The 13110-nt window shown below is 40.7% G+C and overlaps 1 protein-coding gene across 1 annotated transcript in view; it reads left to right on the plus strand.

Annotated features, from left to right (window-relative positions):
- Positions 1-277: 277 nt before the first annotated feature.
- Positions 278-13110, plus strand: part of emc2 (ER membrane protein complex subunit 2) — a 34001-nt gene continuing 21168 nt past the window's right edge. Inside the window, exons 1-5 of the mRNA XM_010905666.4 lie at positions 278-404; positions 1188-1301; positions 7384-7448; positions 9715-9800; positions 11420-11477. Of these exons, the coding sequence (XP_010903968.1) occupies positions 365-404; positions 1188-1301; positions 7384-7448; positions 9715-9800; positions 11420-11477 (363 nt within the window). The 5' untranslated portion in view covers positions 278-364. The remainder of the gene's footprint in view (positions 405-1187; positions 1302-7383; positions 7449-9714; positions 9801-11419; positions 11478-13110) is intronic.

The following is a 13110-nucleotide window of genomic DNA, read 5'->3' on the forward strand; positions in this document are numbered from 1 at the left end:
AGACATCTATATTCTCTACCTTGTAGTCAGTCACGTGGTCACACAACACAATGGCCCAAAGTTTCCCACTCTCAGATTAAGTCTATTCCATGACTATAATATATTATTATAGTCATGCACTAAAAATCCAACTCAATGGTAAATCTCCATGGGCTGGTTTTGCCAAGATAAGGCCTAGTCCTGGACTGAGCACAGAGAAGGTAGTTAGCCTTCTCTATGACAAAAAAAAAAAAGCTCAATGGAGTTTTTCTGGATTAGGCTTCTCTGTCCGGGAAACCGTCCATGAGTGTTCAAACTCAGGTAGTAGAACAGAAACCAGTCACACCCAGTTCAATGACGTAGCAGACTAGTGCTGCCAAGTAAGATGGCGTCGGTGTCAGAAATGTACGATGTAACCTGGGAAGGTAAATTAAGACGTCAGAACGTTTTAATGTACTGTATGACATGTTTCGACTTAGTATATTTAGCCAACTGTTTTATGCTTTATATACAGCTGCGTATGTCCTGCTCGTTCTCAGGCCAACCGCTAACGGTACATGTAGTGTAGCTAGCAGTTGGCTAACAACACGAGATAGCTAGCTACATTAGCTATAGTAGCAGCCCCTAGTTAGCCCTATATAGGTAGGTTGCTAGATACCACAGTATTTCTGGCATGATTAGCTCTTTTATTTTTTGACAAGTTATGTTGCTGCGGATCCAATTAACTAGTCATTGTTGTCGTTTTGTATACCTCTGTTGTCAATAGATAGTTAATGCTTGATAATAACTAGCTAGCTAACGTAAGTTACTTGGTATCTACAGTCATGCAGTTCTGCGGAGTCTGAGTGATGCGATTGCTTTCGAAAACGCACGGTCCTTGCAAATGGATAGTACTAATGCATATATTTTAGACCAGGTAGTTAACTGAAACCATCAAAAGAGAATTCTTCTTTCAAACCCCCGTGTTGACAGCGATGAGGTTTTATGGGGGTTGTCGGGATTGTACAGTTCTTTAGCTAGCTTGCTAGGTAGCGCATTGGCATTTCTGTACTGTATCAGCCATGTCAGAGACGGTTTTGGAGCCGAGATGTGCAGCTAATCCCGTGTGTTCCTTGCATTAATCTGCATGGGTTACTGTGTATTAAAGCATGCCATTTTTTTTATCATGCCTTTACCCTTGACAGATCTTCTCCAATATGTGTTCACAGAAATGAGAGACAAGCTTCGGAAGTGGCGAGAGGACAACCATAGAAACAGTGAACAAATTGTGGATGTTGCCGAAGAGTTAATAAATGAACATGCATCTAAACTCGGAGATGACAGTAAGTATTATATCAAGATTCTCCTCACACCAATGTAATGGTTTTGTAATAGAGCTAAACAAAATAGACAATTACCCCCAAAACTAGATTTCACTGAAATCAGATGATCTATAATGTCATCAGGCAACAAATAGAAGCAGCACAAAGGGAAGATTGTTTCTGGCAATGTGTTCAATATAGATCCCATTGATCAAATCAATGAACATCTTGTCACTCCAGCAGATAACACTAATAATAGGATCAAGATTTAATGTAGGTGTGAATGTTGAATGTTGTTCCCCTGGCTGGATTCGATCCGCAGTTTCCTGTGACAGACTGTGTCTTCAACCACTACGCTATTTAAACAGCGGGTGTTTTTGCAAGTTATACGTGTGTAGAGATGTGATGTCTATTCCTGTATTGTCAAATCAAGTAGTTGAAACTCGAAACTAGTTCCCTACATTCCCTATTAACATCCAAACCAACAACAGTTTAACAAAATTGCAACACTACATTCAACGTGTTAAATTAGAAACACATTATAGATGGCTAGCTAAAAGCTATAAAGTACCTATAATGAAAACAATGACTCCAATCACTCCATGGCTGGTTTGTTTCTTTTGGAAGCACTGACAGTTGAATAGCTAACCACTGCGCAATGAACTACACTATGTAAATCGAAATGGACCTTGTCGGTGCAGTTCATCCATTGCAATATAACGTAAACAGTTTTACTAACCAACAACAGATAACAGGATCACAACACTACATTCAACGTCATAAATTAGAAAGTGATTACTGTAAGTGGCTAGCTAAAATCTATACAGTAGCTATACTGCCAGGTGAATAGCCAACCACTACACTATGTAAATCGTAATGGTCCTTGTCAGTGCAAGTTCTTCCATTGCATTGCATTGTAACCTTGAACAGTTTTACTTTAGGCTTGCTGTAATGTAGCTACTGAAGCTTGTAGCCAGCAAAGTTGTAGCCTATCCTGAACAAATCCTAATGCCTACTTTGTTTGGTCCATGGTGAGGATCGAACCCCAGTCGACTACATGGCAATCTGCATCTCTAACCACTATGCTATTTAACAATTAGCACTCACTCAGTAAGAGACATTCACGCTTCTTGGCTGGCTCTGCTTACATACAGCAAAAATACGTATGGCGTACGGCTAAAATACTGGAGCAAATTGGATGCCTAGTCATTGCATTACATTGCCGTTCGATGCCAATAGGCTATAAATGTGCTATTAAAATGTATTTATTAAGACCAAGAACTAATGTAAGCAACAGGAGTCTGCTAAACCGCACTGACAAGTGGATTGGAACCAAGAGCTTTAGCCAGATGAGGCAAGCACGTATTAACATACTTCTCAGCAGCCATGCCCACACGCAGCCGCTTTGATGTTAAAAGAAGGACATGTATGTAGAAAAGTATCTCGTACCTAAAATGTGGTGGTGGTTCATTGATGTAATGGGGCTGTTTAGCTTCCACTTGTCTGTGGGCGCTTGCTCTGGTCAGTGGCATCATCAGCTCTATCAAGCACAAGGACATTTTAGCCAAAAACCTCATTGCTTCTGCTTGGAGTCTGAAGCGTAGCCACAACTGGATCTTCCAGGAAAACAATGACCCCAAACACACACTAAAGTCCCCAAATTTTTATTTCACTAAAATTTTCATTTTGCAATGGCCATCTTAGTCTCCAAACTTACCATCAGAAAAAGTTACCTGTGGTTTGATTTGAAACAATGTCTGCTCTGAATACTAAAAGTAATCTAGGATTTAAGAACATTCTGTATGCAGACCGATGTTTATTAAAATACTCCCCTGTCAGCTGATTTTTTTTTTTAGAGGTTGTCAAATCTGGCAAACCGTGGGTATCTGACCTGATGTGTTCTCCAATCTCATACAGAACACAGCCTAGCTTGCCATTTCTAGAAGTTTTTCCCTGGAATCATCTGCACACACTTTCTCCGCATGCCTGTAGTCTAGGATTTGATTTGGAATAGTTGGGCTTTGTTTAAAGTCCCTGCTGTCTGTGTTTTTAATCTGTACAACGTTCCATGTTATAATCATCCATGCTGTGCCATATGAACCTAATGACAAACTGTTTGAATGACCAGGGTAAATAAATATTTTTAATTTTTTATGGGTATGCCTCAACCTATTAATAGTTTCTACACAAAATCATATTTGCTGTAGACAACAAGCAGTACTATGGTTTGACTAAAACACTTTTCTGTCAAGGATTTCATTCAAATTAATAGACTCAGCAACCAAGGTTTGTGGAAAACAATTTCAATCGCTTTGTAAAATGTGTTAAATCAGAGGGCCTACAGACAGCATCTATATTATATCTATGGGGGTTCTCTCAAATTCCTCATATCCATAACAATACTAATTTTGTGTGAATACTCGGCACACTCCTGCTGAGCATCAGACTGTGTCTTGCTGTAGCTAGTGTAATTTGACTTATTTTATTCTTGTTTGTATTAGAATTTCAGATTTTATTTAGTTTGATATTTTATTTTGACCTGTTTTTTCCAAGTAACTTGGAAAAAACATTCTCAATCATGAACAACTGCTTGAAGACAGTACACAGAATTACCTAAATAATGTAAAAAGATTAAATAAATAAATGTACAAATGCAACGCAGATGTACAAACATTAAGTGACATTAAAGTAGGACACGTATAGATCGGAATAGGGTATTCAGCAGGTGCAGTTGTAAGACATGAGCCCATTTACAAGAAGTAAGGTGAGACTAGGTCGAGTTTAAGGGTCTATTGCAACTCATTCCTGTCATTGAGAGGAGCAAACTGAAATTAGTGGCGACCAAATGAAGAATAGGCTTTAGGAGACCAGAAACCAGATTGTGAGTTGCGTTCCGGAGGAGTAGCAGATTTTTAGAGGTGAGCTAAGGTAGAGGGCATTTACCTAAAAGTGACTTATAAAGAAATTGTTCCCAGTGTCTGTGGCAGAGTGTTAGTGTGCGTGATTCTGTTCTATGTTGTCCTGACCTCTTAAGCAATTTTATGATTTTGGCCGAGTCATGATTAAAATTGAGAATTGGCTCTCAATTGGCTTACCTGTTAAAAAATAGTGAAACAAATTAAAATATATTGTAATTTAAACCAAGGTATTAAGTAACCTAGTGCTTAGAGCCTTTGACCAGTAACTCTAGGTAACCATTCTCAGAGTTTGCAAGGTGAATATTTTTTTTTTTCTGTGTTCAGGCAAGACCGTAAACCCCCATTGCTTGCTAGGCCATGCTTTTCTCACTCCGCAAACTTGCTTAAAGAAAGTAATCAAACTAGTTACTTTGAATGTTATCTTGTGCGCTGTAACTCCTTTGAAGGTATTTTGCATGAGGTTGAAGTTTGATCTTCTAAAGCAGATCTCTGCATATAAAATCCAGTGTTCTTGAAAAGGCAGTACTGACATCAACAGACTAGCCTAATTGCCCTGATTACAGGTACTTTTCAGAAACCCTGTGCAAGATACTTGAAGAGATTTTGGGGTAAAATGTTAGTCTTTGTTCACATTTATGTTATTTACATTGTTCTGTTGCAATTCTTGGGCGATATGCTGCATGATTTGGATAAGAGTTTGACTTGTCATGTCTTTGTCAAATATTGCAATTATGGTTATGATTTGAATTTTTCAAAAAGGAATATGAACAGTGTAGATTATCATCCTTAAAAATAGAGATCATTGCCTGTGTATGTGGGGAGGGGTTATAGATTTGTCCAGTTGAGGGTTGTGTGTGTATGTGGGGAGGGGTTATAGATTTGTCCAGTTGAGGGTTGTGTGTGTATGTGGGGTTATAGATTTGTCCAGTTGAGGGTTGTGTGTGTATGTGGGGAGGGGTTATAGATTTGTCCAGTTGAGGGTTGTGTGTGTATGTGGGGAGGGGTTATAGATTTGTCCAGTTGAGGGTTGTGTGTGTATGTGGGGAGGGGTTATAGATTTGTCTAGTTGAGGGTTGTGTGTGTATGTGGGGAGGGGTTATAGATTTGTCTAGTTGAGGGTTGTGTGTGTATGTGGGGAGGGGTTATAGATTTGTCCAGTTGAGGGTTGTGTGTGTATGTGGGGTTATAGATTTGTCCAGTTGAAGGTTGTGTGTGTATGTGGGGTTATAGATTTGTCTAGTTGAGGGTTGTGTGTTTATTTGGGGTTATAGATTTGTCCAGTTGAGGGTTGTGTGTGTATGTGGGGAGGGGTTATAGATTTGTCCAGTTGAGGGTTGTGTGTGTATGTGGGGAGGGGTTATAGATTTGTCTAGTTGAGGGTTGTGTGTGTATGTGGGGAGGGGTTATAGATTTGTCTAGTTGAGGGTTTTGTGTGTATGTGGGGAGGGGTTATAGATTTGTCTAGTTGAGGATTGTGTGTGTATGTGGGGAGGGGTTATAGATTTGTCCAGTTGAGGGTTGTGTGTGTATGTGGGGAGGGGTTATAGATTTGTCCAGTTGAGGGTTGTGTGTGTATGTGGGGAGGGGTAATTGTTTCCACCTTATATCCAGCAAAATAGGGTAGTACAGTTTTAAGATGTGATATGTTTGTTTATATGAACTATATTTGGGATATAGCAACAAAGACGGTGTGTCTGCAATTAAAAAAATATTATTTTTGCCGCACTGCTGGTTGTTCTTTGTTTCATCAACTAATCCATAACTAAGGTGATGGGGTCAAACAGTGCAGATACCATCTTACCATGCGGATACCAGTTTTTCCTGTTCAACATTTTTAATTGCCTTACCAGTGTGTCTCAGCTTTTTAATTGAATGATGCAGTTGGATGCTAAGTGTAACTGTTTAAAAAAAGATCCTGTATTTGACTTTTGGTAAGCGTTACACTCAGTTTTGCCTTTAGGCTATATAAAAGCCCACATCTATCTCACTATCTGAAGTTGCTGAATGACTCTGTGGAAGTGTCCTTTCCTTGAAGTCATTATGATTCATACAGTCTTTAAAGAGCACGGTTTACACTTAGCACACCCGGTTTTATTGAAACCAGCTCTTAAATTGGCTGTGAAACAAGATGGCAATTATCAAAACAAGAGCTGGAATCATAAAAAGGCAAGAAAAACTCCAGGCGTTTGTTTGTTTTGGCATATCAGTTTTCTTTTTGAGTTGAGTTTTATTGTTCCTCAATTAACAACTAGACAGCGTTTGGAAGTGTATGTCTGGTGTTCTTGTCAAAACAGACTTGTCTGACATTTAACATTAATTCCATTAATTGGATCCATTAGCTGAGCCAATTAATCACAGTCTTGTACTGTTACTGTTGAGTGATTGAATGCACACTTCAATAAACATTTAATCTTTATTGCTAAACCACTAGATGAAATGTGTTGGACTACGTTGATGAACCTCATGAATAAAGCCTTACAATTTTAGGCTGGGAGATGAGGGGAAATTACATCATATCCCACTGCTCTGGGTAGCAGGTTTGTTTGCGTTCTTTCCCAGTACCAGTGGAAAGTCTACGTTGTTTTCTCTTTTGTGTGATTTTTTTTAAAGACCTTATTGAATTTACATGTTTTATGAAGTAGGCCATCTTAGAATACCATTTGAAAAACAACATACAGAGGAGAGATTGATACGAACTGAAGTGCAGCTGAGAAAATGTAGCAGCTACATTTGGCCCTTGTCTGATAGTTTAAGGAAAATGTTGAAGATATTTACATACAAAGCCAAGATTGGCTGATAGAATGTTTTACAATTTAGTGGTGTGTGGGTTTCTACGTTGGTGAGAACTGTAGAGGGTGTACGGTCACTAATGTAGGACTGAATAGTTATGAGTGGGTTATTAAGCAGATTCATATTATTTTGCTTGTTAAATATGCATATTCACAAATCAAACTCTGATATGGACTCCCTAAGTTTTAAAGGATCATGTCAAGAGCATTAAGATCCCTACACCGAATTCAAGTTGATACTTGTGTCAATCTGCTGTCATTCCTTTCATTCAATAGAATAATAAGGCACTTTGAATTCACATGGAATTCAAATGTCAATTGATAATTTTTGATGTTCTGTTTTACACTGACCTGCAATATTGAAACTTATTGTTTCTGTTTGTCTCCTCTGCCCAGTATGGATAATTTATGAGCAGGTGATGATCGCAGCACTGGATTGCAGTCGGGATGATTTGGCTTGGGTAAGTGAACTACAGACAGACACCACCCATGCCCAACAACCTCAAAACCCATCTCTCACAGTCACTGCTGCTTTGTTGTCACTCCTGCCAAATTTGAAACAATCTTTATTTGGTCAAAGAATTCCTGTCAGTCTTTTGGGAAAAACAACATTTTGAATGGCTTTGGAATAATGTTGTGTAGAACAGTCAATTTAAAAGAACACTCGCTAAGATGAGCTAAGCTTACTCTTATGGGGTGTTTAACCCCTTGGTTGGTAGTACACCATTCCAGTGTTAAATGAGCATATTTACACCGATCTGCCATAACATAATAACCGCTGACAAGTGAATAACACTGATTATCTCATCATCATGGCACCTGTCAGTGGGTGGGATATATTAGGCAGCAAGTGAACATGCTTTCCTCAAAGTTGATGTTTTAGAAGCAGGAAAAATAGGCAAGCGTAAGAATCTGAGCGACTTTGACAAGGGCCAAATTGTGATGGCTAGACGACTGGGTCAGAGCATCTCCAAAACTGCAGCCTTCATGGGGTGTTCCTGGTCTGCTGTGGTCAGGAAAAGTGGTTAACCGGCGACAGGGCCATGGGCGGCCAAGGCTCATTGATGCACATGGGGAGCGAAGGCTAGCCTGTATGGTCCGATCCAACATATGAGCTACTGTAGCTCAAATTGCTGAAAAAGTTAATGCTGGTACTGATAGAAAGGTGTCAGAACACACAAGTGCATTGCAGTTTGTTGCGTATGGAGCTGCGTGGCCACAGACCAGTCAGGGTGCCCCTTCTGACCCCTGGTCACTGCTGAAAGCATCTACAATCAGAACTGGACCACGGAGCAATGGAAGAAGATGGCTTGGTTTCCTTTTACATCACGTGTGTGACTGTGTGTGTGACTGTGTGTGTGTGACTTGTGTGTGACTTACCTGGAGAACACCAGGATGCACTATGGGAAGAAGGCAAGCGGGCGGAGGCAGTGTGATGCTTTGTGCAATGTTCCGCTGGGAAACCTTGGGTCCTGCTATTCATGTGGATGTTACTTTGACACTTACCACCTACTTTAGCATTGTTGCAGACCATGTGCACCCTGTCATGTCAACGGTATTCCCTGTTGGCATTGGCCTCTTTCAGCTGGATAATGAGCCCTGCCACAAAGCAGAAATGGTTCAGGAATGGTTTGAGGACCACAAGGAGTTCAAGATGTTTACTTGTCCTCCAAATTCCCCGGATCTCAATCCAGTCGAGCATCTTTGGGGTGTGCTGGACAAACAAGTCAGATCCATGAAGACCCCACCTCACAACTTACAGTACTTAAAGGATCTGCTGCTAACGTCTTGGTGCCAGATACCACAGCAGACATTCAGAGGTCTGGTGGAGTCTATGCATCGACGGATTAGGGCTGTTTTGGTGGCAAAAGGGGGACCTACACAATATTAGGCAGGTGGTCATAAAGTTATGGCTGATTGGTGTATGTTTGTATTGGAATCCAAGCAAATTCACTTGTTGGAAAAATATAACCTGCTAGGTTTAATTGGACTAAATATTGAGTTTCACTGTATAGAGTAAAAACAATGTCATGCTGTTGTTCTTTAATGATTCATTCTGGCTTATGAAAGCATTGGTAATGTCCCATTAGTTGTATTCACGTCTGCTTAATTATTTGTACACCTGGTTATGTAATAATAATTTCTCTTACAATTTTACTCTTGTTTGTGTCTGATGGGGATAGTAGATAAACCAGGATTTCCAATGCATTGCCACAGAAAAATTATAGTAGTAATAATAATAGAAAAATCTGTATTGGGCTTGACATTTACTTTTTTGGCACCTTTCTTTTTGGGTAAGTAGTTCAGATGTTTTTTTACTGATCCAGTAGAAGAACATACATATTAGAACCAGAAGTTTCAAGTGTTTTCAATAACTTAATACGCATTACTCTGCCTCTCAGTTCAAAACCAGGTAAGCAATTTTTTCACTTATTTTGCCCGACCATTTCCAAACCATGTACACATTATATGAGATTTTGTTAATGTGGAACAGTATTTTTGTTCAACTGAATTTGTCTCCCATGTACAGGGTTTACCGGAATTAGATGAAATAAATGTCATTGTTTTTCAGCTGCTATTGAGCAAAATATTAATTAATCAAGATAATTTTACCTCTGTTAAATGTTACATTTGATCAACCAAGGGTGCCCATTACTCTGGATGGGCTCAGTTTTTTGCAGTCCATCAGTTCTAATTGCACCTGGCCTCTGCTTGCTTCTTTTGCAGACTTGTCTACAGGAACTGAAGAAGCAGTTTCCAGGTAGCCAACGAGTAAAGCGATTAGGGGGAATGCGGCTGGAGGCTTTGGAAAAGTAAGCATCAGTGTCTCTCAATGAAACACGGGTGGACAATTTCAGGGCTGTGGGGTGTGTCTGCGTGTGTTTGGAAGGAGGCGTTAGCAGATCCTAAGTGGTACGATGGTCCTGGACGTGTGTGGCGGTGGGCTCTTTGTTTTTGTTGGAACTCGGAAGCCACCGCTGACAAAAAGAACTGAACGGTTCAGTGCTCGGTGTAGCACATCCCGTGTCTCTTAAGGCTGACCAAGGGATTCCCCATGAAGGATGTGGTTTGCTTCCCACGTATTCCCAGTCCGACGTTCCCTCTGTGTTCTCTGCTTTATTATCACTTTTTTTCCTGTGTTCTTTTGTCTCCCGGCCTTGAATTTTCACCCGCCGGTAAATATTGACATGCCAGCACAATGTCTGCTTTGTTTCTCCTCAGCACCGTTTTATTTTTAAGTCTGCCAATGTGATTCATAAAAACATATAGGGCGTGAGTGTAGGGGAGAAAGATAAACATGGGGTATTTTTTTCCTGGAACTGGACTGCGGGTAATTCAATCTGTTTACCGCCCCCGGATCACCGCGACTAGTTTATCGGTTGTGTCAGAGTTGATGTGATAATTGAAAGTGATTGCCCCTGTACTGTCAGATTGAAGAAACGGCACACAGTGGCCTTTAATTGGCATCAGGTCCACTGGAACGACACACCAAACAACTAACTTACTATTCCCCCCCATGTGCACTCTCCAGTTGAGCCCCTTAAATAAATAAAGCAAATCAAAGTGGCTCATGAGTGGTTGCCTGGTGCCATCTGAAGTCTCCCAGAGTGCAGTTGAGTAATAAAGTAGATGAGGAGTGAGGAAGGAGTGGTGCTGGAAGTGGGGGCCGCTCACTGCTAATGGGAACCAGAGTCGCTTCTGTTGTAGGTTGCGGCGGGCGGAACAGGTTCTGATCATGAGAGCCCCAGCGTTTTTTGGATGCTGAACTGTTAGCGTCGCAGATTGGCTCTAATAAAAACCATGTTCGGAATCGTCCCAGCCGACCCGTGATTTGACATGACAAGTGAAGTGCACACGCCTCCCCACCTCGCCGGTGCCAGGACATTTCTGTATGGTTTGATATTTACAGCTCATAACTCCGTAATTGTAAACAGAATCGTACGGAGTCCTCCTTCACTTTCCGTAACTTTGAAACTGTGTTGCCGTGTAACTCCGACTCTGTGACCAGAGGTAGCTTTATTCTCCGTGGCTCAGAAGGAAAGCTTCTTTAAACAAAAAATGACCAGATGTAAAAAATAAAATAAAAAAAAGTTTGATTTTATTCACCTTCAGAAAAATCAAAGGCAGTCCTTGCATATACACTCTTCAAATCAGCGCACTGCCCTCTATTTGTAGTGGTTTCCTGACTCATTGTTAAGTGGTGTGAGCCTCTCACAACGCGGGCTATTTGAGCAGCAGCGGTAATTACTGTTTATTTCCTGCTCTAGATCACTGCTGATTTCCGCAAGGGTTCAGTCAGTAACCATAGCGGCCTGTTGCATTGTATACAGAAACGTGATTGCCTTGAACTTTGATTTCCCCACCACCTAATTTTGCTTGACTGGTGAGACTGCCGCGATCCATTAAACAACCACCCCTTCTGCTTTCGAAGGTACGAGGAGGCTGGCAAGCAGTATGATTCAATACTGCAAGAGGATCCTACCAATACGGTAAGAGAGAAAGGAAAAACACACACACACTTTTATTCTTATTTTGTTACACTTGCGGTTGAAACATTTTGGACCGCTTTAAATCTGCTGAAGACCTTTGGTATTAGTGGTGTGAGTTTGCTTAGCTGAACTCCCATTGGCCTTTCTGACCTCAACCACATTGCTGATCAGGCTCTCACCCACACGAATGACAAGTGTTTAAGGGAGATTGGAACGGGAGAAGGGGCAGGAGAGGGAGGAAAGGGATTTATTACCTTATGTTAGGGTTGGGCATGTTTGACGTATACGTAACATTGGGTCAAATAAAGCTGTGAAGGAAGGAGTTAACCGTGTTTGTCTAATTGAAACAGCATTTTAGAAATTCTGCCACTTTAACCTTTTGTTTGGAGGATGGAATATCCCATTGCACTTTGATATCAGGCCTGCATGCGCAGATTTCCAGAAAAACTGTGTCTTCAGCCATAATAGTTCAAAAGTGCCCTATTACTTTAAGGTGGATTTACTCTCAGGTGCAGAGCTCCCAGTTCACATCTAGCAGTAGGCAGAGAGAGCTTATAGGTTTTTCAGTGATGTACTATTGTTGCCTTAAAATACAATTTCAGTATTTAGCACCGATATCTATATGAAATGGATATGTGAATGGCGTGTTATAGAAGGGTCCAGAAAGTATTTTTTTTGTTTCCGCAATGTCACTTCGAATTTGGACAATTTCCTGTGTACAGCATCTTAAGACCTACACCTACAAGTTTTTGGGCCCTTTGTGTTTTTTGGACTGCCCGGAACTCTAGAATGAGGTTTCAGCAACTGAAACTATCTGGCCCCTTATAACATGCTATTCACATCAGAAATACAGATTAATAGTGAAATTATCACATTATATACAATCATCTCTCAATGTATCGAGTTTCTGCTAAATGACTTGAAAGACTGTGAAATATTCTGCCAATCCCCCACCACCAACACAAAACACATTGTACCTGCTGTTAATTGTTTCCATAAGGACGTGCGGCCATGCAAGAAAATAAATGTTTTAAAGGGTTTTCAAAAGAATCCTTGACCTTATTTGTTTTGGCGCACCCCCTGAAGACATTCAACATGTTTTCTGTGTTGCTCTGACACATGGACTTGCTTAGATATATTAAACATCTTCTCTTGGCTGACAAAGTGCTAGAGACGGAGCCTAGACATTTGTTCTTTGGACACCATGTGGGGATTCTGCACCTCGCTGACTGTCTGTTTCGACCAGCCTTGCTGACAAAATCAATAAACATTGGTACGCTCGGGTGCAGTCACCTGGACTCCCCTTTTTTCTGCTGAGGGTGAATAGACCCCCATCTCTATCAGTGCTCTGGAGTGGAACTGTTGCCCCCCTTGTTTTAGCCCCAGTATTTCCCATCCTCCGCTTTGTAATTCACAGTCATTTGTTATTTTACTCTGTTTCTGTTGGACTAAGATGGTCACACTGTTCGTTGTTCTAATAAAACGAGATGTCTCAGCTTTAATTTGTTTGATCTTCCCATGTGCTTTGCTGCTATTATTTCCAACATTAGTCTTAAGTAGCATTACATTTTTTTTCAGACTGAATTATTAACATGTGGTGTTCCACAAGGACCAGCTGTGGCTCTGGTACTGG

The sequence above is a fragment of the Esox lucius genome, chromosome 20 (genome assembly GCF_011004845.1).
Source record: "Esox lucius isolate fEsoLuc1 chromosome 20, fEsoLuc1.pri, whole genome shotgun sequence".
NCBI classification, from domain to species: domain Eukaryota; kingdom Metazoa; phylum Chordata; class Actinopteri; order Esociformes; family Esocidae; genus Esox; species Esox lucius.